Source organism: Nuphar pumila, chromosome 17 (genome assembly GCF_984573655.1).
Source record: "Nuphar pumila chromosome 17, dmNupPumi1.hap1.1, whole genome shotgun sequence".
In the NCBI taxonomy this organism is placed as follows: Eukaryota; Viridiplantae; Streptophyta; class Magnoliopsida; order Nymphaeales; family Nymphaeaceae; genus Nuphar; species Nuphar pumila.
Genome location: NC_143265.1, coordinates 22,995,238 through 23,022,638, shown reverse-complemented (window position 1 = coordinate 23,022,638; position 27,401 = coordinate 22,995,238). Strand labels below are relative to the sequence as shown.

At 36.6% G+C, this 27,401-nt stretch overlaps 1 protein-coding gene across 2 annotated transcripts in view; it reads right to left on the bottom strand.

Moving 5' to 3' along the window:
* Positions 1-3,887: 3,887 nt before the first annotated feature.
* The window catches only part of LOC149811795 (stress response protein), a 61,776-nt gene continuing 38,262 nt past the window's right edge, over positions 3,888-27,401 (bottom strand). For both annotated transcript variants that reach the window (XM_089992783.1, XM_089992782.1), the window contains exon 5: positions 3,888-4,335. In XM_089992783.1, coding sequence (XP_089848909.1) covers positions 4,111-4,335 — 225 coding nt within the window. In that variant the 3' untranslated portion in view covers positions 3,888-4,110. The remainder of the gene's footprint in view (positions 4,336-27,401) is intronic.

The following is a 27,401-nucleotide window of genomic DNA, read 5'->3' as shown; positions in this document are numbered from 1 at the left end:
ACCAAAAAACCGAAATGCTCGAAAGAGTATTCTGAATAAGCAATAACCTTCCTATGTAGGACAGAAACTTAGCTTTTCAGCTTTCAATGTGATGTTGCACATTCAAAATAACTTGTTGACATAAAGAGGCATTTAGCTTATCAATACAGAAGGCCCAAGTATTTAATCGTCTGCTCATGCACTTGCCAATTAACACTTGATAACCGCAAGATTCGTGAATGGACCACATTCAAGGGATTAATGTCCGATTTGAAGTCATTAACTTTCATACCTGCAGCAGCTTCAAACTTATCTAATATACCTTCTATTGTGCAAACTTGATCCTTCTCGAGAGTGCAAAACATCATGAGTTCATCTGCAAAAAAAAGGTGCGAAATGTGCTTCTCAAAATGAGGGAACTCAATGCCGTCAATATGATTTTGGACCGAACCCTTGTTTAGACTCTTGGTCACAACAATCAAGAGATAAGAGGAGATGGGGTCCCCTTGCCTTAAACCTCGAGAACTTGTAAACTTCTCACCTGAAATTTTATTAGGGCATGAATTCAGAGAATCTTAGGGAACGCCTCTCCCTTCTAGAAGTTAATTAAGTTAAACTAATTAGTTCAGTTAATTAGTGTAGAATTATTAATAGAATAGGAGTTCTAGCTTAAATAGGTTATTGATTTTTCTTAATTAGATAAATGATAGGTTAATTAAGATTTAACCTCAGTTATTTCTATATAAGGAGGTCTGGTGGAGCCTATTTGATTATGAAATTGAATTATTGAAGCCTCACATATCTCTCTCTCTCTCTCTCTCTCTCTCTCTCTCTCTATATATATATATATATATATATATATATATATATCCTCTCTTCTCTCTTTACACTCTTTATCTCCTCTCTCACCACCTCTGATCCTCCCTAAACCCCCCTACATATTAAACCCCCAAGAGTTGGAGCCCAAGCTCTTCGAACACCTGGACTGTGTATTTTGCTTTTTTGGTGAATCAAGTGAAATCTCAGTATTCAAGATCATGTGTTTGAGTTTCAAAATATGTGAGACCTCATGCTAGCATATTATAGACTTTCCAGGTATATCTACCAACCTTCTTTAGCTTTAGTCTATAGCTTTTGTTGGCTTCTTAGGTCATGAAACTCAAAATTGCATCATGCTGGGTGCTTGAAATGCTCGAATTCTCTAAACTGATAACTCCTGATTACCATCAGTCTTTTTTCAAGTTTAGGTCATATCCCAGACTCTCACACAAGTTCCTAGGTGTTCTTAAAATCCCTAGACCAGAGTCTTTCAGTTTTGAATCGAAACTACACCCGAAACACTTATCGAACCCAAACTGCACCTACCCAATTTAATTATTTTGTCATGTTTCTTTTGTTTGACTTTGTTTTTTTGTACTTTCCAAACCGTTGAGATGTATGCGGCATAGATCCTTGGGTTGTGGGTAGCGGCCGTAACAACTTATAATGTTTGAAATATCTGAATGATAATGAGGTAGAAAAAGACAACTCTCATTGATTATGGATCTCCTGCATATCCAAATTAAATATAGATACATGGACTTATAATTTACTTCTAATGCATATTGCTTCTAGTTTGTGATGTCTTAATTCACATATTAGTTAATTGCAATGCATTAGAAAAGTGAAAGTTGAATTATTAATTTATATATATATATATATATATATATAGATATAGATATTTATTTACATATGATGATAAATAATTATCATAAGTTGTGCTTCTTATGATTTGTTTGTATGAATGCATGAAGAGATATTTTTAAGCTTTTAGAAGCTTATTCATGGTATGAAACATGGTGTTATTCATATTTTAATTATATTTATGATTGTTTGGATTTGAATATATTGATAAAAAATGGTCAAGTGGTGGCTAAACTGACAAAGCATGTTGCATGTAATGATAATGCACATGGATAGTGGGAGTATTGACTATGACAAAATTTTAGAAAAGTGAGAGTGTTTGTTATGTTTGGCAAATCATATTTTATCATGAATCCATGTAGATAAAAAACTATAGTACTCCACTAGTGTATAAATAGACATGGTATGGTTATGAAAGAGTCATAAAAACCCCATAACTAATTAAAAAAGTAAGACTCACAATATTATGTATCTATTTGAATATGGTAACACATTAATGGTTATAATTTAAATTATGACATTATAAGAAACTCATATGGTTATGCGAAATGAGTGCGTGAAAGGATGATGACATAGCTAAACTCATAGTATATGCCAAAAGAATTATAGTTCATATGATAGTGAAAATACCACATGACTATGTAAAAAATAACTCATAGCATGTGTGAAAACATTGAAAATGAATTATGAAAAAACTACATGACAATGTGGAAAAATAATCCATATCATGAGAAAAACATTATATGTTTGCCCTAAAGTGTTATATGTAATACATGATGCAGCTCTTCTTTCCTCTGTTTTCTCCTTCCTCACCCTGTCCTAAAATTCCTACATTCTTGACCTGTAGCATATTATCCAATTGAAGGAATAATTTGAATAACGACAAACTTTGTCAGGGACTGCCAAGCTTTGTCAATCGAGAACTCACGATTTCCATTCCAGCATAAAGTATCACGAAGAGCTGGTAAGAAAAATGCTAGATGGAATAACTGCCTGAATCTCTTGCAAAAAACTTGAATAGGAATACAAACATCACAAGGATGGGGAAAATGAGAGAGAATAGACTGGACTACTAAAATCGAAGTTGAAGACAATTACTGTTGAGGTGGCACCGAACAATTGATGCTAATGGTAAGCATCTACTCCATGGGTCATGCCAGAACTCGATTTTCTGGCCATCCCCAACCTTCCATAAACCATTCTCTTAAAGTACACCCATACTTGATTTGATACTCCCAAGCATAAGAGCTAGGTAAACATTTTCTTTCAAACCATAAATTCCTTGGAAATATATACTTGATGTGCATTAACTTAGCCCAAGAATATTTGCACGTTGATGCCTTAAGGCCCATTCCAACTTAGCAGCAAGACTGTATTCACATCATATAAACGTCCCATACCCAATCCACTTTCAGACCTCAAGTTTGAATGTATCTTTCCATTTCATGAGGTGAGACTTCTGCTCTTGATGATGTTTCCATAAAAGTCCCTCATGAATGTTCCATATGCAAAATAACCTTTGTTGTATGCGAAAACACCTCATCTGATATCGAGGAAAAGTGGACAAGACAGAATTAATGACAAGTCACCTGACGTCGAGAGGAGGTGACTTTTTCATTTAGACAACCGGAATTAAAATTTATCAATAAAGAGAGCAAAAAGAGAAAATGACAATTTTCCTATGAAAATAGGTGTTTCTAAATATCGCATAGGTATTCAACCAAATTCCGAATTAGAAAGTCTTTGAATTTACGCTCTCCTTTGGTAGCCTTTCGCACATTAAAGGGGATGAATTGAGATTTATTCTGCCTGACTAAAAGGCCTCATTTCCGCAAATTTTAGTATTTTTCTCATGACATTTATGTTTTCATCAGCAAAACTCAAGGAAAATGGCTTTATATATTGTTTGTATTTTAGTTTTGTACCCTTCTGGCCTATAGTTTTCTTAAATCCTTCATCACATTTATTTTTATAATATTTTGACAATGAAAAACGAAATATAAATAGGTTGACTTTGCTGGAATAAAAAAGTTGGAACTTACCAAAAAGCTGAAATTTAAATTGCCCCGAGAAGCCTACATATTAAGGAAAGGAAAAAGTGTCCCTTAACATATATCAAAATATGATAACAGTGCCTCTGTGGACCAAGCTGCAACTCGGATTTTACTATCAGGAAGGTTGCCAGTGGAGCTTGTTCCTAGGCAGGTTTAACATTACATTAAATATGAGAAAAACAGCAAGGTCAACTCGAACTATGTTGATATTGAGAAAGCATATGCTTCAATACATTTCACGTTTAATTGATCATAAAACATACAACATGATTCTGAAGCTTACTGCTAATGTTGTAGTTGACTTTAAGCCTCCTAAAACTACATGCTACAAAAAAAACGAGAGAGGTCTTGTTTCAACTGAAAACAAAGGCTCTAGCTTTTAAGAACAGATGATTCATCCACTCTGTACACCATTAAAGAATTTTGACAGGGGTAGAGGACCATCCTCTTCATTGCCATTGACAGAGCGCTTGCTTCTTGACTTGTGCTTCCTCTCTTCCTTCGATCTCTTGGACTTTGATTTTCTTCTCTTTGATTCCCTCTTGTCATCGTCATCATCACTGCTAGAGCTCTCAGATGATGAACTGGAAGAATCAGACTCTGAGGACCTTCTTGAATGCTGCAAAATTGCCATTAAGTCAGACCCAGAGTCATGAACTATGAAAGAAGCTATATGCATTGATGATTTTGAAACAAATGGGTGGCCCCAGTTCAAAGAGACAATCTATGGATTTATAACAAGTCATGGCTATACTGGAAAAAGATGTCACCCTGATTAGAACATATGGCTCCAGATTCACCAGTGTGACATCAAACTCTAGAACATTTCACAACAAGAGGATATGACCTCTATCAAGGATGGGGCACCTAATCCTAGCAATTCCTATGAAAACATTTGGATCTCCCCGATGGGAGGATCCTTTTGCACTTGCAATCAGCATGGTGAGAGCAGTTGGAAGCTCCCAGCTCTGCAGAAGACCTGAAGAGATCAAACTTGATGCATCTCTTCACCATCAAGATATCCAAAGGTGAAAACTTCACCCCCAGGGAGCTTCGGTGCATCTACAAGTTCAGCCTCAACCAGCTTCAACATCAAGCCACTCACCCTTTATCCAAGCTCAGCTACATTGCAAGGTAACCTCTAAGAAACCAACAAGCCAGGTAAGGTAAATATACAAACATTCTCAGCAGAACACATTACACAACAAAATCAATTCGTCCACAGGATGCAGTTTTCTTTCTTTTCTCTTCTTTTTTGGATGACACCACAAGATGCAGCCACCCACGAGAACTTTGAGTTCTTAACTTTGAATATTTTAGAAGTTTACAGAACTTGACCCTACAAGCTGAGAGTCCCAAGTTACAAGCTGATTCTTTTCATACATCCATGAAAGAAAATCCTCTAGCAGCCTCAAAATCAATGTTGTAAGTACAGTATTGTATCGTACGATATGATACGAATCGTAACTGTGAAAAAAATCGATAGGATATATAAAGAAATGAAAACCTCCAACAATGTTTTTCAAATCACCAAAGTGGATACACAAAAGAGTCGCAATAAGATCCACCAAAAATACCACAAACAACCACAAAATAGGCACACACAAAACCCACTCAATGGGCGCAGAAGAAACACTCACAAATATAAAAAATATTAATTTTATTCAAAAGGAATCCATGCAAGAAGCATAACATGAAGAGGGGATTCAAACCCTATTTATATTTTAGAGCTGTTGGACCAGCCTCCAACGACTATTGACTAGTCAACCAATTGTTGACTAGTTCAATAAGAACTAAGTTAAAAATAAACTAACCTAATTTTAACATATATATATAATACTCTCCCTCAAACTTATGGTTGGATAATCGAAAGTTTGCCTAAGAGAAAGTAAAATCTAGAAATAGCGAGAGGTTTGGTGAAGAAATCTATCAACTGGTATTTTGAGGTAACATAAAGAAGATCAATAGTGCCATGTTGATACTCCTCTCATACATAGTGACAGTTCATCTCAATATGTTTGGTTCGTTCATGAAAGGTCTGGTTGCTGACAATGTAAATGAAACTTTTATTGTCACAAAACGTGATGCTCTTTTAATTTGGACGCCCATATCAGCTGGTAATCTTCTTAGCCAGACCAACTCCATAGTAGTTGTAGTCATGGCTCAGTATTCTGCTTCAGTTGAAGAGAGGAAAACCTTCTATTTGAACTGCATGCGCTATATCAGGTCTTGTAATTGCCCCGATAAGTTGTTTGTTCGGTGTTGGATTCTCAAGTGGTTCTCCATCACCAATTCTCATTTTTAGTATTGACAACTTTTAGAGTGCCAACCTTCTTATCATTTGAGATTTTAAACCTGACAACAATATCTAGAGTAAATTTAAATTGAGTCAACAGATAACCTCTACATGAATAAGCAACTTCAACACCAAGAAAATATTTTAAAAAACCCAAACAAATCATTTCAAAATGTGTTTTGAGAAGTTTCTAAATATGTTCAACTCCCTGTTTATCCTCTCTTGTGATAATTATGTTGCTCACATAGAGGAGACGAATAGTAATACCTACATCAGAAATCTTAATAAACAAATGTGTCAGTCAGACAAGATTGATTCTCAATATCAAGCATAACTTGACTAAACTTGTCTTACCATGCCTTTGATGCTTGTTTAAAACCATAAGACTTTATCCAATCGAAGAGTTTTCCTCTACGAATAGTTATACCACGTGGTGCTTCCATATAAACTTCTTCAACAAAATTCTCATTAAGAAATGCATTCTTAACATCCATCTGATATATTGGTCATCTTCTCACTGAGGCTAGGGCTACTAAGGTTCTAGCAGTGATCATCTTAGCAACTGGAGCAAATGTTTCTTCATCATCTATTCCACAGTCTTGAGAATATCCCTTGACAACTAATTTAGTTTTGCATCGTTCAAGAGTTCCATCAATCTTGGTTTTTACCTTATACACTCATCTACAACCTATAGGTTTCTTTCCTAGGAGAATATCTTTGATAGTCCAAGTATTTGCCTTTACTAAGGCATCTAACTTTACTCACATGGCTTTTACCCATTCAGAATGTTCTTTTGCTTGAGAATAGAGGGTTCTATGTAGAATGTATTAATGCAATGTAGGCTTGGTACTTACGTGAAAATGAATCATAAGACACAAATTTCCCAGGAGGTTTTGATACTCTAGATAACCTTCTAGTTTATATTTCTATATGATATTCATTATATATGTATTTTTCAAGGGCACATGGATATTCAGAATCACTACGCCTGAAATATTAGATACAACTTTAATCCTTATGAAGTTGCTCTACTCTAATCTCATTGTCACGAGATTGTTCTTTACTCACTATATCATTTCTAACTTCCTGATCTTCATCAGGATCATCACAATCGTAAACTTTGGTATTAGATCCAACAAGAAAGAATGCTCAGTTATTTCCTTAAATTTTCAATTTAAAAAAACCTTTATTTTTTTAAGAAAGATGCATTTCTTAAAACATATAACTTTTTATTTCTAAAATCAAAGCATCTATAGCCTTTTTTGTTATTCACATATCCCAAAAAGATACAAGGAATACCACGAGAAGAAAGATTATCATTCTGATCATTAAAAACAAAACATTTGCACCCAAAGATTCTTAATCTAGAATAATCAGGAATTAGTTTGAAAAGTTTTTCAATTGGTGATACATTTTTTAAAGAAGCAGATGGCATTCTGTTAATGAGATGAATTACAATTAATGTGGCTTATCTTTAGGTACTTGGTTTGCAATAAGCAAAGTTGTCGTTTTTATGATATGCATATGTTTTCTTTCAGCTAAATCATTTTTTGTGGAGTGTAAGAACAAGATTTTTTTATGTGTAATACTGTTTAAATCTAGGTAATCTTTAAATTCTTTTGATAAAAAAAATTTCTCCTGAATCAATGCAAAAGATAGAGATATCATTTTTAAATTTATTTTTTACCAAATTTGAAATATTTAAAAATGTGAAGACTTCATATTTGTGTTTAAAGAAATAAATCCAAGTATGTCTAGTAAAATCATCAACAAAAATTACATAATATGCAAGCTCACCCTTAGATATAACAAGTGTTGGGCCTCAAACATCTGAATGTATTAACTCAAAAGGTCGTGCAAAGACAAAGGTTCTTTCTTGATAAAAATGCTCTGCATCTATTTGTTTTTGGTAGAGTTCTATGTCTTTGGGAAAATAATATCTAGGCTCAAGAAGAGCCAACTCATTCCAAAAATCGGATAATTCACTAAAGTAATATCTAATGCTTCTTCCTTCTTGGGTCATAGTACGAATTGTCTTGTAAATTGCACACATGTGCAATATCTTTAAGAGAATACATTCTCTTGAGATAATCTCATGTCAAATTTAGCAAGACTAGAGAACTTCTTAATATCAATACTACTAATATGCCAAGGCATAATCTTTTCAGGATCCATTCTCCATTACTTTCATTTCTTCTTGTAGGTGGCCATTGCATTGGGTTTTTCAACCTCCGTAAGAGGTACTTATTTCTCACCTTCTATTTTAGTAACAATTAGTTCGGGTTCTGGATCAGTCTCATCCACAAGTCCCCACAACCTTTTTGCCCATATTAAGTACTTCATAATTGGAGCCTATGTTACATAATTTGAGTCATAGAGTTTGATGGGTTTTATGGTGACATTTTCATTGTCATCCATTTTTACAAGGGCTAAAGAAGATAGAATAAGAATAAAAGAATAGAGAAGAAAAATAAGGAAAGCAAGGTGAAGATCATGAGCACTCCACCACCAAGCAAGCACCACCGAGAAAGAGCACGAACACTGTTAAAATATGTATATATATTCTATATATATGTATATATAAAAGAAGTATATTCCTTTTGTAATACCCGATACGATAAGGGTAATTTTGTCTTTTCACTCTCTTTTATGCATATTTATCTTTTGGAATATGTTTGTAATTTATTTTTTTATTTTTATTTTTTATTTCTTTTCTTTTTCATTTTTGAGGGGCCCCACAAATAGATGTTGGGACCCCTCCAACGGTTAGGTTTCTAACCGTTGGAGGGGCTCCAACGTCTACTTTGGAGCCCCTCCTTTGCTCCTTGTGGATTATATATAGGGGTGAACCCCCTTTATATTGTTTAAGCTTTCTAGTAAAGCTCCTATTCACTTCAATAAAGATTCTTCTTATTTTTTTATGCCTTTGAGCATTTGTGTTCTCATTTATGTGTTGTGCCTTTGTGCACACTTGTTTCAAGTTTTCTTTTTGTGCTTTTGTGCGCACATTATATATTGAAGATTCAGTGCCTTTGTGCGCACTTGTCTCTTTGAAGACATTTTCATATGGTATCAGAGCGTGCACTTTCTCAATCTTTCTTTTTTGGCATGGAGAGCTCTTGCAATCCACTTCTAGGTGCAATTCATCTCTTCTAGTGAGCTTAAAAGACCCCTTGTGGTAAGAGCCTCTATTCTTGAAGTTTTCTTTCTCTCTCATATACTTCTCCATGGCAGAAAAAGTGTAAAACCCAGAAAAAAAATTTGGACCCGGATCCGAGCCCCGTAAAGAGGGCTATCGGTAGGTCGTAAGGGCCTACCGAGTGGCGCCCGCCCCCTTTGTTGCTTATAAATGGAGCAGGGGGGAAGCATCAAATGCTTTCCCCTCCCTGTCACCTCTCCTCTTCCCGACGCCCCTTTCCTGCCCCCTCTCGACTCCCCCAATTTCCCTCTTTCTCCGGCTCCCTCTCCTCCTCGCCGACACCCGCAATCCACCTCCGTCCGGCGCCATCTGCCTCCGCCGGCGACCTCCAGGTGAGTCCCCCTCTCCCTCGTCTTCATGTTTTCCTGCACGAGAGGGGGGAGCGAACCCCTCCACCTGCGGCCTCGGCAGGAGGGGTGGGTTTCTGGCAGGGGGGTTTCGCCCCCCTGCCTTGTGTTTTTCGGCAGGGGGCGAGCCCCCTGCCTTCTGGTGTTTTCCGGCAGGGGGTGAGCCCCTGCCTTCTCGTGTTTTCCGACAGGGGGCTTCGCCCCCCTGCCTTGTGTTTTATGGCAGAGGACGAGCCCCTGCCTTCTTATGTTTCTCGACAGGGAGCTTCCCCCCCCCCCCCCTTGGCTTGCGTTTTCTGGCAAGGGGGTGAGGCCCCTGTCTTCTTGTGTTACTCGGCAGGGGACTTTGCCCCCCTACCTTGTGCTTTCCAGCAGGGGGCGAAGCTCCCCTTGCTCTCCTATTGCTTCCCGGCAGGGGGTCCTGCCTCCCATATTTTGCCGACAGGGGGCGAAGCTCCCCCTGCCTCCTTCGGCTTCTCAGTAGGGGGCGAAGCCCCTGCTTTCTTCCTGTTTCGTTTCCAGCAGGAGGCTATGCCCCCTGCCCTGGTTCCTGTTAAGGTGGGTTTGGCAGGGAGCCTCTACTCCCTACCCCGCCTTGCTGCCTCTGTCCCTCTTGTGCAAGGAGCTGAGCTCTCTGCCTACCCTAGTATTTAGGGTCTGGTACCACTGCAGGTCTTACCAGACCCGTTCCTCGTGGTATTATGGCATATTAACCTTTTTAGCATTACAGGTTGCACCACGGAGCCTTCTCGTGCTACGCGGCCCGAGACAGTGATCATTTACGCTCGCAAGCATATAGACCCTCGCACCCCTTCTAGGTAGGGGTTTGCATAAAAAGGAACATGAACAATGAACGGCTAAAAACAAAGGACTTAACTAATAAATTAAAACATTTACATATAGTATATATGTACGTCTTTTCCTACACTTTACTTTTCCTACACTTTACTTATCGTTCCGTCGCGCTATATGTGCCAAGGCTTTCCTGTTAGTGTACCTTTCTTTATTGTCTTTTACTTTCAGGACACGGTTTCGCGATCCTGACCCCGTTTCCTTTCTGCACTTTACTATTCGTTGTCGTTGCGCTATATGTGTCAAGGCTTCTCTTTTTGCACTTTTCTTTCTTGTCTTTTACTTCCAGGACGCGGTTTTGCGATCTTGGTCCCTGTTGACTTCATTTGTTGTTGCTTCTGCTATTTCATATATATATATATATATATATATATATATATATATATATATATATATATATCACTTTTCTTTTTAATGTCGTAGTCTCAACCCAGCCGTGGGTTAGCAAGGTTCGACAGCAGAGCTTAGCCTAGCGTAAGAGCGCAAGTATCAACGTTCGAACTCTGCAGTGAGTTACGAAATGAGATACTGGTTTTCCTAACTCGAGACAAGAGCCTCGTTGCACGAAGGGCTGCTGTTTCCAAGGTCTTGGGCAAACGTTTGGTTTTTGGTACTATTGCAACGCTAATATGGTTGGCACGGTGCAATGAGTACTACGAGGCAGATTAGACCTCGATCGTGCAATAATATTGATTTAAAATACACCTAAAGGGTCTCAGGCGTCTTTACAAGCAAGATGTTCATTTGGGTCTAATGGACCAGAGCATGAAGAATGAGGCGGCGGTTAAGAAACCCTCGTCGCGCTCGATTCAACCTAGCTTCACCAAGAGAGAGGACGAAGGGTACCAACTCCGATGGACAAGCCATTAATGGCTATTTAAGGGCAAAAGACTCGGCTTCCCCGGTCATCGGAGGTTAGGGGAAAGGGGTTGCACTAGATAGCCTAACACTTCTGTAGAAGTTGGATGCATCCATACTGGGCCTTTGGGGGCTTGCTCTCTCGACCACCGCTCGTCCCCTTAAGATAGGATTCAGTCAGTCAACCGAGGTATCTTAAAATACATAGCATAATAAACCCTCAGATTTGTCTCGATTGTTTCGGCTCTTGTGTCATGTACGTACCTGCATGGCCGGTTAACAAGTGATAACTAAATTAAGCATGCTCACCCTTCAGTTGTTGTTTTTGCATACTTGTGGTATTACGTGCTAGCATACTGGTGAGTTCCCTATGCAGTATATTTTTTCTCATTGTTGTTGTTATGGTATGCTTAGCTGCTTTAACTGCTAGTTGTTCTTGTTCTTTTTTGCACTCCTACTAGTTTTTCGCAAGACTGACCCATTTTATGGGCAGGTGACGAGTAGTGGTGATAGGCAGTCAATGGTACATGCGACATGGCTCGAGGCTATACTTTTCCTTCCAGACTTCTGGTTGTCGTTGCAGGGTTTTGAGTTTTGGGTTTTTGTTTTCACTGGGGGCTGGGCCTCCTGTTGATTTTCCTTGTACAGTGACTTTTTATTAAGAATTTAGTACTCTTTTCAGTTGTCTGTTGCTATCTTTCGCCATGGTCATGTTTGGATTGTCGAGCTAACGTGCCTGAGATTTGCAAAACTTGATTTCCAAAATAGAAAATACTTTTTGAAGGGTTTTCAGAACAACAGAGTTCAAACTTTCAGGGAATTTCCTCAGAAAACTTTACTTGTCAAGTTAAGAAATTTCGGGGGTGTTATAAAAAGATTATCACTTTTCGCTTGGCTTTAAGCTCAATGGGTCAAACTATCATATTTGGGCTAGAAATATGGAAGCACACATCAAAGGAAAGGGACTTTGTGGGTATATCCAAGGTTCAATACTGGAACGGGAGCCAAAGATTACGATGGTTGAAAAAGGAGAAATAAAAATTCATGATGGAGAAGAAAGAACAAAAGCACTTGAGGAATATAGAAAAAAACATGAAGAGCGGGAGATGAAAAACTACAAAATCCTATCATGGATTTTTTCTTCGGTTGAGACAAGGAACAATGCAAATATTTTAAAATTCAAAAAAGTGTCTCAAGTGTGAGAATACCTCAAGAGACTTATCCCACAAGTATTATATTCAAAAGAGAGCTTTGACTCTCCAACAAGGCGAAATGACCATTAGAGAATATTTTGCCGAATTATCTTCCATTTGGGATGAGCTTGCTATGCTCGAACCTAAGTGGAGTGAAGAAACCATTGAGTTTCGCCATAAACAATTGGAGGAAGATCGGTTCTTTAGTTTCTTGAATGGGCTTAGGCCCGAATTTGAACAAATAAGGTCTCTCCTATCTTCTTTTACTTCTACTCCTCTTGAAGATGTTCTTACCAAATTAAGTGGAGAGGAGACTCATTTGGGTATGAGTAAATCAAACCAAAGTGTTCTTGCCATACCTTCTTACAAAGTTGAAATGAAGGTGCTTATATCATCTCTAGATCCGGAAGCAATTTAAAGTCATATAAGCCTCCTCACTTCAAAGATCAAAATCAAAGGCAAGAAAGAGGACAAAGTAAAAGATGAAATCAAGGGAGGGAGTATGAAAAAATCATTTGCCACTTTTGTAAAGAACCGGGACACATTAAGCTGGTTTGTCCTAAGTGGAAGAAGAAAGTAGCTATGTCTACTACATTTCAACCATAAAGAGAAGATAATCCATCTACTTCATATAACGAGGCATTGTCCTTAAGTCAAATCATGGAGGCTCTTCAACCCTTACTCAAAGGATCCATCTCCAGTGCCGCTATGTCTTCTCCTCCCGGTAAGATCTCTTGGCTATTAGATTCGGGTGCCTCTTTCCACATGAGTCCAATTTTTTGTGCACTTTCCAAATATTCAAAAAATATTTTTTCATCGTTTGTTTCAACCGCTAATGGTGTTTCTCTTGAAATCAAAGGAATTAAAAATTTTGAAAAACAAGATTTTTTATTCCAAAAGTTAGATTTATACCAAAATTAAATTTAAACTTGTTTTTGGTTTCTCAACTCTCCGACCATGGATGTGATGTTAAGTTCTTATCAAATAAATGTTGGGTACAGGATCACTGATCCAAGAAGTTGATTAGGGAAGGCTCTAGAAAAGGAGATCTCTACTATATGGAGTTTCTACAAAGTCCAAAACATTTTTTTTGTAATATTGCCCAACATAAAGATATAAATGTTTGGCATAAAAGACTTGGACATCACAATGTTGTTAAGCTTATTTGTATTTTGTTAAGGATCGTTGTAAAAGTAATTTCACTTGTAATGATTTCATTCTTGAAAAAATGAGAAGCTTGCCTTTTAAACAAAGATCTATGTTTACAAACAAACCCTTAAAACTTGTGCACTCGGATGTATGGGGACCGACACCCGTGATATCTAAAGGAGGATTCGCTTACTATGTTATTCTTGTTGATGATTATTCAAGATTTTATTGGATATACTTTCTTAAACATAAGTACGAAGTCTTTGCAATGTTTAAGACATATTATATGATGATTAACAATCAATTTAATGATAATTTAAAAATCTTTAGAACCGATTCTGAAGGAGAGTATCTTTCAAATGATTTGAATAGTTCATCAAAGATCTTATACAAAAACACCGCAACAAAATGGTCTAGCCGAAAGAAAATATAGGCATATTATTGAAACAACTAGAACCTTACTCATTTCTCAAAACATTCCTAAAAGATTTTGGGCAGAGATGGCTCTTATATCCGTTTATCTTATAAATCGTCTTCCTTCAAAAAATCTAAACAAAACTTTACCTTTTGAAATTCTATATAAAAAAGAACCTGATTACAATAGGTTAAAAAAAAATTGATGTAAATGTTTTACCCTTACCGACAAAAATGACAAACTCTCACCAAAAGCCATTCTTTGTGCATTTCTTGGATATTCCGAAACTGAAAAATGATTTAGATGCTATGATGTTAAGAACAACAAACTATATGTCTCTAGGCATGTGACTTTCTTAGAAAATGTTAGTGGTTTTGAGAAAGATGAATCCCATAAAGAGAATATGGATTATTTTTTCTTGTTTGAGTTACTATCTAGAGATGATATCTCTAGCAATGATGAACTCGATGACTTTAGTGAAAAAAAATATAGTTGAAGACAATCATTCTTCTTATCAACTTATTGATCCAACTATAGAAAAGAGAACATCTAATGATCTCTTTACTTATACACATAGAGACAAAAGTAATTTTAAAAGTGAAATTGAAAAGTATAATGAATCCAGTGAATCTTCCTCATTAAATAACTCTCCTAGAAGCAAAAGAATCAGGAAAAATCCTAATAGATTTATTTTCTATGAATCTTTCTCGCCTAAATATCGAGCATGTCTTAGTGCTATTCATTCTTATATAGAACCTAAATATTTTGAAGCCAATAAAATGATAGAGTAGAGAGAGGCAACGGATAATGGACTCAGAACCCTTAGGAAAGCCAAAACTTAGGAATTTCAATATTTACCTAAAGGAAATAAAACTATAGGATATAGGTGGGTTTTCAAAGTTAAAACCAAGAGTGACGGGTCACTTGAAAGATATAAAGTTTGTCTTGTTGCCAAGGGGTATAGTCAAGAATATGGTATTGACTACGATGAAACCTTTGCCCCGGTTGCATGTATGGTTACTGTTAGGTGCCTAATTACAATTGCATCTATTAAAAAATGAAACATAAATCAAATGGACGTTAAAAATGTTTTCTTAAATGGACATTTAAATAAAAAAGTTTATATAGATGTTCCTCCGGGTATGAATGTACCTAAGGCAAGGTTCTTCGTCTGCAAAAAGCTCTCTATGGTTTGAAGCAAGCTCCCAAGGCTTGGTATGATCGATTTACCAGTGTAATGATAGAAAATGGTTTTGTTTCATGCTACACTGACACTGCTCTATTTGTCAAGATTTCTGATACAGTTATTGTAATTTTGTTAGTATATATTGATGATATGTTAATCACAGGGGATGATACAATAGGGATCAAAAGTATCAAATCTACTCTAACCGAAAAATTTGAAATGTCGGACTTGGGTTTTCTAACATATTTCTTGGGCATTAAAGTTGCCCATTCTCACAGGGAGTATTTTTTGTGTCAAACTAAACTTTCTTGTGAGATCATTGACAGGTCAGGCATTTCAGATGACAAAACTTGTGATACTCCTGAAGTAGTAGGAACAAAAATGAAGATTGATGATGGGATTTTCCTAGCAAATCCTACTCCTTATTGGCAACTTGTTGGTTCATTAATGTATCCTAGTATTATCAAGTCAGATATCTCACATGCAGTGCATGTTGCAAGTCAATTTCAACATGCATCAACAACAGTCCATATGAGTGTTGCACTTCGGATCATCCGATATGTGAAGGGATCCATAAATAAGGGAGTATTTATATCTTCGTCTTCTGAGTTAAATTTAATTGCTTATACTAACTCAGATTGGGGAGGTGACCCGAATAACCGTTACTCCACCGCTGGTTTTTGTGTCTTTTTAGGAGAGTCTTTGGTTTCATGATGATGCAAGAAATAACATAAAATATCAATATCTTCTATAGAGGCGGCAACCACCACCATGAAAATTGTTTGGATTCGGCAGCTATTGAAAGATATGGGGGTTAGTGTTCAAAGGCCTACAAAGTTATGCTGCGACAACAAAAGTGCTATATATATTGCAAAGAATCAGACCTTTCATGAGTGCACGAAGCATATCGAGATGGACTGCCACTATGTTAGAGAAGAATATCTAAAAAATGTCATTGATCTGCCTTACGTGACATCAAAATATCAACTAGCTAATTTTTTCACTAAGACGCTGTGTTCACCGCACTTCCATTTTCTCCTTGGCAAACTTTCGATCATCGCACCGTAAGCTTGAGGGGGGATGTTAAAATATATATATTCCTTTTGTAATACCCGATACAATAAGGGCAATTTTGTCTTTTCACTCTCTTTTACGTATATTCATCTTTTTAAATATGTTTGTAATTTATTTATTTTTTATTTTTTATTTTTTTTTTCATTTTTATTTCTTTTCTTTTTCATTTATTTCTTTTCTTTTTCATTTTTGAGAGGCCCCACAAATAGACCTTGGGACCCCTCCAATAGTTAGATTTCTAATCGTTGGAGGGGCTCCAACGTCTAGTTAGGAGCCCCTCCTTTGCTCCTTGTGGATTACATATAAGGGTGAACCCCCTTTGTATTGTTTAAGCTTTCTAGCAAAGCTCCTATTCACTTCAATAAAGATTCTTCCCATTTTTTTATGCCTTTGAGCATTTGTGTTCTCATTTATGTTGTGCCTTTGTGCATACTTGTTTCAAGTTCTCTTTTTGTGCTTTTGTCCACACATTATATATTGAAGATTTAGTGTCTTTGTACATATTGTCTCTTTGAAGACATTTTCACACTCCTCCACCAAGTAAGCACCACCAACCTTTTACTTGAAACACAATCACAATCTCACAAGCACTTCAATAGGAATTGCAAAACAGCTTCAACTCTTTTAAATTTTGAGTAGCATGCTTCCCAATGCACCGAAAACAAATTTGGCTTGATCACCAAGCTTTGATACCATGTAAAAAAATGAGAACCTCCAACAATGTTCTCCAAATTACCAAAGTGGATACACGAAAGAGCTACTATAAGATCCACTAAAAATACCACAAAAATACACAAAATAGGCTCACACACAAAACACGGGAAACACTCCCAATATAAAAAATATTAATTTTATTCAAGAGGAATCCATGCAAGCATAACATGAAGAGGGGATTAATCCCCTATTTATACACAATATGGGTGCTCCATAGAGTCGTTGGAGCTCATCCAACAGCTCTAAATCCCTTATTTATACACAATATGGGAGCCTCACAGAGTTGGTGGAGCTGGTCCAACGGCTCTATTTAAAGTCGTTGGACCAGCCTCCAATGACTCTATTGACTAGTGAACCAATTGTTGACTTGTTCAATAAGAACTAACAAGTTAAAAATAAACTAACCTAGTTATATATATATATATGTATAGAGAGAGAGAGAGAAATACATGTATGTATATATACATATGTATTTACACAATGTATATAATACACCTTCGGCGCACTTTAAAAAGGGTTGAATAATATTTTTAATTTTTTGGGTTTTAAGGGCCAATTGAGGGCTAACTTTCTAATTTGTGTAGAGGCCATTATAGGGATATCCATGCACCCTATGAGTCGTGAGAATGATTTGGGGGGCGATCTGTGTGCAAGGGAGAGGGATTTTGCGGTTTACTAAAATAAAAGTGCATTTCTACCATTTTTTCACTCAAGTGGGTTAAGGTAAAAAAAATCTCTATTCTTTGCTTCTTATTGAGTTTTTTTTTGGAAGATGGCATCAAATGATTTGGCATGGCAATGGGGCACTCAAGCAGTGAGTGAAAACCGCTTGAAAATCAAGTGCATGTATTGCTATCATATTGTTTCAGGTAGTATCTCTTAGTTGAAGCATCATTTAATCGGGATACATCTCAATGTTGCGACCTGCATATCAAGGGATTTGCCGAATGTCGTGAAATGACAATGCCAACAATTACTCATTGGTTTAAGAGAAAAAAAAGCAAAAAAAAAAAAGGTGAGTAAGGAAGAAATGGGGTATGCGCAGTCTTGAGAAGATGTATATGACGAAGATGAGTTCCCTACTTCTGATCCTACAACCCTTAGCGTAACATCAGAAGCAAGAAGTTCTGCAGCAAAGGAAAAAGGTGTAGCTAGAGCTAGTAGTAGTAAGAGAAAGAGGAGAGTTCTTTGAGAGGAGGTAAAGCTAGAGGATCTATTATGAGTTTTTTTTTCCTCCTATGGTTGCCCCTGTGGCATAACCCAACATTCGTAATGCTATGAATATTCAACATTTAGTCGAGCAGGCGAATGTCGCAGTTGGGAGATGGTTCTATGATGTCTACATCTCTTTCAATGCAGCAAATTCATTTCATTTTCAAGTCATGGTAGATGTCATAACTAGTATCAGGTCAGGTAAAAAATTAGCAAAAAATTATGGGTCATTCTTTTGGATCTTGTGTGCTACCCATTACAAGGACCTCATGCTTGAGGACTATTGAAAGTCAGTATACTATATTGTATCTTCGAGTTATGTAAAGTAACTTATTAGGCTTATGTACATACCCTATAGTGAAGGGGTATACTAGTGTTTTTGTTGTTTTCTTTTTCAGGTCTAAAGGGGGTCGACCCTTGTATTGTAGTTAGAATTCTTATTCACGATAATCAAAGGGAAGACCTTTTGCTCTCTTATTTGGTTTGTTGTATCTCCTCTAACCCTAGCCTTCTTCCCTCTTCTTAGTATGTTTCAACATAGTATCAGAGCCTATCTGAGGTTGTGAGAGGAGATACACTTTAAAGCTTTGTGAAGCCTTGCTGACGTCATTTTTGAAGGCTCGGGTCATATGAACATTTGGGATTTCTTTCATATGAAGGCAGCTTCAGGTATATCATGATTTTAGATGTTTTGTGTGTAAAATTCATCTTCATTGGAGGTACAGTTGATTTATTATGGGTTTTTCTTTGATTTTTCAAAAAGCGGGTGAACTGTAACCAGATTCGAGTTTTTGCTCAATTTGTGTGAATCAGTGGGTGTTTTTTGATCTAGAAACATTGTTGTGGTGGTTTGGTGCTCTTGTTTTTCGTTTTGGGAGAGTTCTATCAAAGTTTTGGGTTGCTCTAGCTGGTAGTAACCTGTGTTTTAAAGTTTTTGAGCCTTAATCTCCTTGTTTTGGTTCAGATTCACTATGTTATAGTGTTGGGTGTAAAACAGGTGTGGAAGTGGTTTGTGAAAGGTCTTGATGGCATTGGTTGATGTTATTGTGTTTTTTGGAGAAGATTTGAACAAGATTTGGGGCTTTTTAGCTTGCGGTAAGCCATTTTCGAGCCTTTTCAAGGTATCAACTGCATTAGTTGGCATAAAGGATGTGACCTTAGTTCTGTTCAGTGTCACTACTGTAAGGGTTTTGCTCATATGAATAATTATTGTCCCATTCTCAGAAAAAAGAAGGGTGGTGTATATGCAGCTTTTACTGAGAGTGAGGGTGTAATTCTCAAAGAGGCACGGTCTGGTAGCTTTTCATCAGTTGTTGACAGTGAAGTAATGGGTAGTGGACAACTTCAGAGATTAGAGCAGGTTTAGCAAGAAATTCAACATCATATCCAGCAGTTGCATCTTTTTGCTCAGTTAGCTGTTGGCTCTTCTTCCTCTGTCATTCCTGCCTCCTACTCTGGAACTGTTTTCTCAGGTATCGCAGGTCCTTCCTCTAGTTGGCTAATTGACTCTAGAGCTTCATGCCATATGACACTTCATGAGTTTGTCATAGCCGACTGTCTTCCCTGCTGCAAATGGTTCTTCTATGCTTGTTTCAAAAGTAGGTTTTATTACTTGTGACTCTTATCCTAGTAGTAAACACAATCTTTTTCAAGTGTATTATGTTCCATCTCTTGCCATGAATCTTATTTTTGTGGGTCAAATTACCAAACTTAATTGTAATGTCATCTTCTCTTTTGTTGGTTGTTTTGTACATGATCAGTTGTTAGGAAAAAAGATTGGGATTGGCTATAGAAAAGGAAATATGTAATATCTGGATTGGATTGATATAACAGGAGCAGAAGGAAGTTCAAACCGAATATGGAGCTTCAATTTTGGATGAGTCTATTTTGTAGCACCAGAAACTGGGGCATATTTTCAGCTCTAGGTTGTAATGTTTAGTATCGTCTGGAAGTTCTGAAAAATCCAAACTAGTTGTGTCAAATCATGTTAAAGATTGTGTGAATTATAGATTAGCCAAGAGTCATGCTTTGCCATTCAAGTCTAGTGATAGGGAATCAGAAAGTCCTTTTGATTTGGTACATTCAGATGTGTGGGGTCCTTCTCCTGTTGTGTCGAAAGGAGGATCATCCTATTTTGTGAATTTCATATATGATTGTACAAGATTTACATGGATATATTTTATGAAAAATAGAAGTGACCTTTTTGAAATCTTTAGGAGATTCTATGCCATGGTTGAGAATCAATTTGCAGCTAAGATCAAAACTTTGCGTACTAACTCTGGCAGTGAGTATATTAGCTATGTGTTTGAAAGATTTCTACAAGAGAGGGATGTGATTCATCAAAAGTCTTGTCTTTACACTCTTGAGCAAAATGGTGTAGCTGAGAGGAAAAATAGGCATATCTTAAAAACAGCAAGAGCTCTTCTGTTTAGTAGAGAAGTACCCAAAGTGTTTTGGGTAGATGCAGTTTAACTGAGTATTTATCAGATAAATCGTATGCCCTCCAGAGTACTTAAAGGCATGTCCCCTTTTTAGAAGCTATATGGTAAAGTTCCAAACTATGATATGTTGAAAGTGTTTGGTTGTATATGTTTTGTTTTGTTAACTGACTGACAGATACATAGATAAGTTGTCTTCTTAAGCTGCCAAATGTTGCATTCTTGGTTTTGCTGAAGGGCAGAAAGGATAAGTGTTATGATCCGATTGGAAAAAGAGTGGGTATCCAGGCATGTTTTTGAGGAGAATTTGCTTTACTTTAGTCAGCATGGAGAAAATTGGAAAATGAAACTAACTTGTCCTTTTAATCCTTTTGAAGAAAAGAAAGGTGGGACAGAGAAGATGGAGAGTCAAGGGGAGCAATTTTTTGCTAGAGAAGATACGTTTGGTCAGATCTATTCAAGGAGACGCGAAAGTATGATTGAAATTCCAATTTTTGATCAAATGGAAGAGCAGGAGAATAAAGAGGTCAATTTTGATCTCATTCCTACGACAACTGATCCGGGAGAACAACAACAAAACTTAGAGTTACCATCTTCTTCTTATATGTCTTTCCAGGTACATAAAAGTTCTAGACTATGTCACATGGGTGCGGGTGCAAGTGCGAGGGTGCGGCAAAAATATTATATATATATATATATAAAGTCCAAAAGCTGAACATAAATGACCCTGGGTGCGTTGACCTCACCCAAGGTCAGGTTGACCGCACCAGGTGCCGCACCCAGTTGGACGAGTCATTGTGACATAGGTTCTAGACCTTCTGTACTTTTGTTGCTTTTTCTATCCTATGAGTCTTTTGCTCCTCATCATCGTACTTTCTTAACCTTAATCCATTCCTATGTTGAGTCTGAGTCATATATAGAGGCAGTAGGAGAGGAGGAGGAGCAAAGAGCTATGGTTGATGAAATGAATGCACTCGAAAGAATGCAGACATGAAAGGTAGCAAAATCTCCAAAAAAATATATTATTGGCAGCAAATGAGTGTATAAGGTAGAGAAAAGAGCAGATGGGTTAGTGAAAAGGTATAAAACCAGATTGGTAGCTAAGGGGTATAGTCAGCGTTTTGAAATTGATTTTGCAGAAACTTTTGCTCTTGTGGCTCATATGACCACAATTCGTACACTGATAGCAGTAGCTGCCGTGCAGCAGTGGGATCTTTGGCAGTTAGATGTCAATAATGCATTCTTGAACGAGGATTTACAAGAAGTGTATATGGAATTACCTCAAGGTTACTCAGATCTGAAAAACAGAGCGTGAAGGCTTTGTAGGGCTCTATATGGTATCCAACAAGCACCTCGAGCTTGGTTTGAGAAATTCAATTCAGCAGTGAGGTCACTTGATTTTGAGCAGATCCTACATTGTTTGTCTTCCTCCAATCTTGAAAGATGAATATTGCTTCTTTATGTAGATGATATGGTTCTCACTGGAGATGATATAAAGAAAAATCAAGAGACCAAAAAGAAACTGACCAATATGTTTGAGATGAAAGACTTGAAGCGTTTGAAGTATTTTCTTGGGCTTGAGATAGCCTACTCCCCTAGGGGTTTGTACTTGTCCCAACATAAGTATGCTACAGATTTGGTTGTGAAAGCAATATTGACAGATAACTCCAAATAAGTCTCCTCTAGAGGCAAACTTGAAGATGAAGGCAACGGATTGTGTTGAGCTAGAGGATCCTATAGTATACAGACAACAGACAGTTAGTGAGGAGCCTTAAATATTTGACTATATCCAGACCAGATATAATTCATGTAGTTTATGTAGTGAGTCAATTTATGAATGATCCCAAGTCGGTTCACTTGGCAGCCGTACTCAAGATCATCAGGTATGTTAGAGATTATATGCACTATGGCATTTTTTCTCGTCTTTGTCTGACAAAGAGTTGAGAGCCTTTTGTGATATTGATTTTAGAGGCTCTACTAGAGATCGACTTTCCACTACAGGGTTTTGTGTTTTTCTTGGAAGCTCTTTGATCTCGTGGAAGATCAAGAAGCAACAAAGAGTTGCATTGTCCACTGTAGAAGCCGAATACAGAGCAATGGCTCAAGTTGTGGCTTAGATTATTTGGATTCAATAGTTATTAAAGGAATTGGGAATTCCATGTGAAAAGAAAACTCGGTTATATTGTGACAATATGAGTTCTATTCATATTGCAAAGAATCCAGAGTTTCAAGAGCGCACTAAGCATATTAAAATAGACTGCCATTATACAAGAAGGGCTTATGAAGATGGGATTATAGCTTTGGAGCATGTCATCTCAAAGAATCAAATTGCAAATGTGTTCACAAAAAGTCTTTTCCCTTTGCATTTCAGTTATTTCCTTTCCAAACTTGGAATGATTCATTTACATTCTTCCAAAAGGTGAGTATTGAAAGTCAATATACTATATTGTATCATAGAGTTATATAAAGTAACTTATTAGGATTATATGTACATACCGAATAATGAAGGGGTATACTAGTCTTTTTGTTCTTTTCTTTTTCAGGTCTAAAGGGGATCGACCCCTGTATTGTATTTAGAGCTTTTATTCACAATAATTAGAGAGAAGACTGTTTGCTCTCTTATTTGGTTTGTTGTATCTCCTCTAACCCTAGCCTTCTCTCTTCTTAGTATGTTTCAACAAGGACATCGGCATCATTGATGAGTTAAACCACACAGTTGACTGCTGCCAAGAAATTACTAAATTTATTTACAATCATGCATGGATTTTGAACCTAATAAGAAAGTACACTAGTGGTGTTTTGTTGATTCTTAGAGAAGTTACTAGATTTGATACGAATTTTTTGACAATGCAAAGTTTAGTAAATAATAAAACTACATTAAAAAAAATATTTTCATCAGGTGAGTGGAATGCATATCCCCATAAACAAAAAAGAAATTCAAGAGCAATTGTAGATATTGTATTCAGAAGTGAATTCTAGGATTTATGCATGAAGTTGAAAATTACTTTACCTTTGGTGAAGGTGATTTGATTGTTTGACAATAAAGACAGACTGGCCATGGGTTATCTCTATGAAGTCATAGATAAGGCAAAAGAGGTCATTAGAGAATTTAAATGCGAAGAAAAAATTGTGCGTGCCTATATAAAACATCATTGATCATAAGTATACTGGACAACTTCATCAACCTCTTCATGTTGCAGCATATTATTTAAATCTTGTATTTAGATACTCTCCTACGGTTAAAATGGATAGGGAAGTCAACAAGAGACTTTTGAATTGCATCGAAAGGTTGATCCCTAATTATTGCATTCAAGATCAAATTCATAAAGAAATGAAAATTTATAATAATGCATTATATAATATGAAAAGACCTGCAGCAGTGCGAAACCGTGTCACGATGCATCCAGGTAATTTATTTTGTCTATTTCAATTCTAATTTCATATTATTATTTAGTTATGATGTTTTTTATGATTGTATCTGTTATTATCTTATTGATTTCTCATTTTTTTTCAAACATGTGATGGACCAGGTTTTGAGGTGATGTTCCAAATTTGAGAACTTTTATCATTCGCATTCTTAGTCAGACATGTAGTGCAAGTGGATACGAGATAAACTGGAGCGTCTTTGAACAAATCCATACAAAAAGAAGAAATAGATTAGAGCACAAAAATCTCAATGACCTCGTCTATGTTCGCGATAACTTCCGACTGAGGCAAAAGTATATAAAATTACAAAGTTTATTTATCATTTTCATGTGTTTATTTAAAGTTTTTTATATCATACAAAACCCAACTAATTTTAATTTTTTCATGTCAGCTTTTTAGGCAAATGGAAAAGTTATCATTAAGGAGGAACAAAGAGCAATTTGATCTCATCATTTTGAAACATTTTGATGCATGGGTTGAAGAAGAAGCAGTCAATTTGAATGAAGAGGATATTTAGTGAATCAATGTGAAAAGAGCACACGAGGTAGATGATAAAGAGTCCACGTATATTGGAGACAATGTGGATGTCGAAGAAGGAGAAGGAAGAGAAGATAATGATGATGTTGATGATGATTGAGATTATATTTTCAAAAAACTAGGTTAACACTGAAGTGTTCGTAAACTTTGTTATTTTGTTTTTGATTAAATAATATGAAAGTATGAGTCTTGTGGCATGTTCTTAATTGCAAGATATTTAATATTTTACATTGTTCTTGTGAGATAGTTAATGTTTGCTGATGTCTTAAGTAGCTCATAGAGTCATAAATGTTTCATATGTGATTTTATGGTTATATTTTGTGCAATTCATTATTGTTGCATGTGTTATGATTTTTTTAGAATTTTTGCTAATTTTTTATGATTTTTGTTAAAAAATTACGATTTTTTACGACATATGCCATGATGTATGTTGTTTGCTGATGATATTGTTTTGATTGATGAGTCTAGAGCTGGGGTTAATGCTAAGTTAGAATTATGGAGACAGACATTAGAAGCAAGAGGTTTTAAGTTGAGTAAGAGTAAGACAGAATATATGGAATGTCGGTTTAGTAAGCAACGAAGTAGTGATGGGAGTGTAGTGAAGCTTGGTGAGCAAGAAATACCGGTGGATGACTGTTTCGAATATTTGGGATCTATCATTCAAAAGGATGGAGAAATTGATAGAGATGTAAATCATAGGATAAAGGTTGGGTGGATGAAATGGAAAAGTGCAACTAAAGTGTTGTGCGATCGTAGAATGCCATTGCGGTTGAAGGGAAAGTTTTATAGGACGACAATTAGGCCCGCTTTACTATATGGTACGAAATGTTGGGCTGCCAAGAGACATCATATTCAAAAAATGAGTGTAGCTGAGATGCGTATGCTTCGATGGATGTGTGGAAATACAATAAAAGATAAGATTCGAAACGAGGAGATACGTAAGAAGGTAGGCGTTGCATCCATTGAAAATAAGATGAGAGAGAATCGTTTACGGTGGTTTGGACATATTCGGCGAAGGCCTAATGATGCTCCAGTTAGAAGGATGGAGAAATGGGAAAATATACTAGTTAAAAGAGGTCGGGGTAGGCCTAAGAAGACTTGGATGGAAATGATAGGAAATGATATGAATGCTTTGAACCTCACCGACGACATGACTTTGGATAGAAATTATTGGAGGAGAAGGATTCATTTGGAAGACCCAGAATGATTTTCTTATTTGGTTTATATCGCCGACCCCAATTATTTTGGGATGAAGGCGTAGTTGTTGTTGTTATTGTTGTTGTTGATACGTATCTTTTTTCGGCCCGACCGATACGGGTAACGATATGATACTTACCTTGCTCAAAACTTTAGATTTTGTGTGATTTTTATGCTCATCCTTGCATTACAAAGCAGAAAAGTCCCCACAACAATTAAACCAACTGGTCTAAACCAAAGTTACGGGAAGCTTCTTAGGTAGGTGGAAAGTGCACTTCCGAAGCGCAATACTCCTCGCTTCCGAAACTTTATGGGAATCTTGATTCTCCCACGCTGCTTCTATGCTTCCCACACGCATGGTTTATGCTTCCTATATGCTTTTCTCACATTTCTTTTCATGCATTTTGTCTCACGCTTCCACTCACCTCCCATGTACTTTTTCGAAATTGGTAACCATCATTGTTAGACTTTAATAAAAATTTAACTCCTACTGAAAAATCATGGAATATAAGAATGATCAATTTTATTTTTGTTTTTATTTGTTTCTTGTTCGATTCCTATTCAGTTACCATGTTGCTTCAGTTTTTATTCATATTTCGCTTTAAAATTAATACTTCACTTCCCGCTTCCTATAAATTTTAAAATGCCTCGCTTCTCACTTCCGCTTTCCTAGTTTGGCAACCTTGGTCTGAACAGCCTGTTCGTCAATTGCTTTCGCTCTGAAATCAGCACTGAAAATGAAAAAAATCTACAGAAACTACCGGTGAGATTATAAGTAAATTCCTAGTACTAATTGCCTTAGATTTGGATTCAACGATATTATTAACTGGACTCTAGTGGTAAGCTATCTCACATAGATATGGATGCGGGAACAGGACATTAATGCGGGTACGCTTGGAATGACAGTAATTTTCAAGGATTAGGACACAGGGACAGCTTACACATCTAGAACTTTGAGTTCTCAACTTTGATTATTATAGTAGTTTACAGAACCCGACCCTACAACCAGAGAGTTCCAAGTTTCAAGTTGGCTCCTCTGATACATTCACGCAAACAGAAAATCCTCTAGCTATGTTAAAGGGTTTGGATTCTGTGTGATTTCTGTGTTAATCCTTGCATTACAAAACAGAAAAGATCCACAGCAATCAAACCCGACTGACCTAAACAATCTTTCTATCAATCTTTTCACTCTGAAATCGGCACTGAAAACCAAAACAATCTTCAGAACTGCATGTATTGGTGATTCAAGATTACAAGTAAATTCTTAATGCTTATTGCCTTGGATTCAACAATATTATTAACTGGATAACTCTAATGGTAAACTGTCTCATGGACACTGATGCATGGAAGGGACACAATGTGAAGCAATTTTCAAGAATTAGGACATAGGGACACATCCGCACACACACACACACACAGATGTGTGTGTGTGTGCATAACCTAAAGCAATACAACATGAATACATCTCAACTGCAAACTTGAACAGCAATTCTAAACCACTACAACTAAAAATATCGACCAATAAAACTATGTTGAAATTGAAATGTAGTGTAGTTGATAAATTTTTAAGAAAAAAATGCAATTGAATTCAA